This window comes from Tamandua tetradactyla, chromosome 12, assembly GCF_023851605.1.
Source record: "Tamandua tetradactyla isolate mTamTet1 chromosome 12, mTamTet1.pri, whole genome shotgun sequence".
Taxonomy (NCBI): domain Eukaryota; kingdom Metazoa; phylum Chordata; class Mammalia; order Pilosa; family Myrmecophagidae; genus Tamandua; species Tamandua tetradactyla.
Window position 1 is genome coordinate 14470273 of NC_135338.1, and position 2343 is coordinate 14472615.

The window sequence follows — 2343 nt, forward strand, 5'->3', positions numbered from 1 at the left end:
ATAAAGAGTTGTTAAAGTCAATTGGGATCTAAAGTGTCAGTTGGAAAAAGAAAAGAACCTTAGATTCAAGGGGGTTGTCTTCACTTGGAATGTCTTTTCTACAGGTCTCTACCAATGGTTCATGAGAAATGCTGGGAGTAAACTGAAAGATCATCACACAAGATTACATGCAGCCCTATAATAAGAAACACCTTTCTCTCTTACCAATTGTAGGACTGCTATTACTTTGCCAACTACAGCTTTATTCTTACATTAGTCTGTCCTAACAGTAGGTGAGATTTGTTGAGATACCTAATCATAGATTTTCTCCTGTTTTCTGAGATCATCCAATATGTAACAGACTTTTGTTTCTTTATAAACTCTCCCTAATTGTACAAAATAAGACTAAATCCTATTACAGTTTCTCTCTAGCATCCTCTTACTTAAAAATGCACATTTCCCCATAATGTTATTCTTCCTTGAGGATGACTCAACAGAAATTCAAAATAATTGAAGGAGGCTACTGTTTGTAGAGAATAAATACCCAAATAGGAAAAAAAATAAAAATGTTCAGTATCACTGTCACTTCAGTTGTCTGGAGCCCTCTCTCTTATACATGAATCTAGTGAGAGCCTTTTTCACTTCTTTGTTTCTAAGACTATAAATGAGTGGATTCAGCAAGGGGATCACCATAGTATAAAACACAGAGGCCACTTGATCCTTTCCCAAGGAGTAGGATTTCTTTGGTTTTAAATAAGTAAAAATTGTAGTACTGTAATAGATGCTGACTCCTATGAGGTGGGAAGCACAAGTAGAGAAGGCTTTGTGCTTTCCTGAAGTGGAATTAATTTTCAGGATAGTAGACAGAATGGACCCATAGGATACAGAGATTGCTATAAAAGAAACCACTACATTTAAACTAGCGAGAATAAATATTATGATTTCAGTGTCATGAGTGTTGGTACAGGAAAGAGCTAAAATTGGGATTATATCACAGAAAAAGTGATAGATCACCTGGGAGTTGCAGAAATGCAAATTGTTCATAAAACAAAAAATAACTAATGATTCAATACCTCCAATCACATAGGATCCAGTAATCAGTACATGGCAGAGTCTCTTGGACATAACAACCTGATAGTTCAGAGGATTGCAGATGGCTACATAGCGGTCATAGGCCATTGAAGACAAAAGGAAAAATTCTGTGACAGAGAAAAGGATGAAAAAGGACATCTGTGTGAAGCATCCCATGAATGAAACATACTTGCTGGAAGCCAGTAATTTCTCTAAAGTTTTAGGGATGATGGCTGTTGAGTAACTGAGGTCCAGCAATGACAGGTGACTGAGGAAAAAATACATGGGAGTGTGTAGGTGAAGATCCAAGCGAATTACCAGTATCATCCCTGTGTTCCCCACAACAGTCACCAGGTATATCAGGAGAAATAACATAAAGAGGAGCTTCCTAGTCTCTTCAGAATCTGTGAATCCCATAAGGATGAAGTCAAGCACGTTTGTGTTATTCCTACTTCTCATACTGTTCTACTATAGTGAACTGTTGAGAAAAGAAAGATGACACTTAGCATAAATGCCCTCATAACTGTTTTGGGTTATAGAAATACATTGAGATTAAAAAAATAATTCAACAATTTTAGAAATTCATAACAAAGACAGTTTATAAAATATGTCTGCAAAAAATCTTAGTTTGTCTGAAAAGGATGAATTAAGTATAATTCAACATTTGGAAATTATATAATAGAAATTAATTTATACAGGGCATAATTGGAATGAATATGACATGATTAGAAATACTTTTCTTTGTTAACATGTTTGTCCAGATGAAATTATTATACCACACTTTTTTTTGCACACATTTATTAGATGAGAAAAGGCCACAAATGTTTGATAACTTGTACAGATTCACAGCTATTAAGTATTGCTGGCTCTGTGATTCTACCAAGAATGGGAGCCCAGAGACATTGTTAATAACATTATGTTCTTATGTATATTTAATTTCAGCAACAAAATGCTGGTTATGCAATAAAAAATGATAGAGTTTTAATGCATCATTTATGGTGTTTCTGTATCCAAACTTATTGTAATTTATATACATATTATTTTATAATAATAAAATAATTATAAATGACAGCTCAGACATTAAAACCTTAATTGTATATTAATATTTTAGAGCACACATTAAGAATAGTCTTCAGAAGCTTTGTTTTTTAACAGTTTCATTTAATTAAATTTCTTCTAGAAATTATATTTGCAGTGTATGTACATTGCTTGATGACTGATCTATTTATTCTATATTTCCAGTTCTACAAATTCTGGCATTACTTATTTATGGCCTACATGATATATACAATT

General features: G+C 33.2%; 1 protein-coding gene across 1 annotated transcript; it reads right to left on the reverse strand.

The window, feature by feature from the left end:
• Positions 1-561: 561 nt before the first annotated feature.
• LOC143651227 (olfactory receptor 8H1-like) lies at positions 562-1509 on the reverse strand. Its single transcript, XM_077122246.1, has one exon. It carries the CDS (start codon positions 1507-1509, stop codon positions 562-564), a length of 948 nt encoding a protein of 315 aa, XP_076978361.1.
• Between the last annotated feature and the right edge of the window lie 834 nt (positions 1510-2343).

Coding starts and splice junctions, on each gene's coding strand:
- LOC143651227 (XM_077122246.1), bottom strand. CDS start 1,509: ATGAGAAGTAGGAATAACACAAACGTGCTTGACTTCATCCTTATGGGA.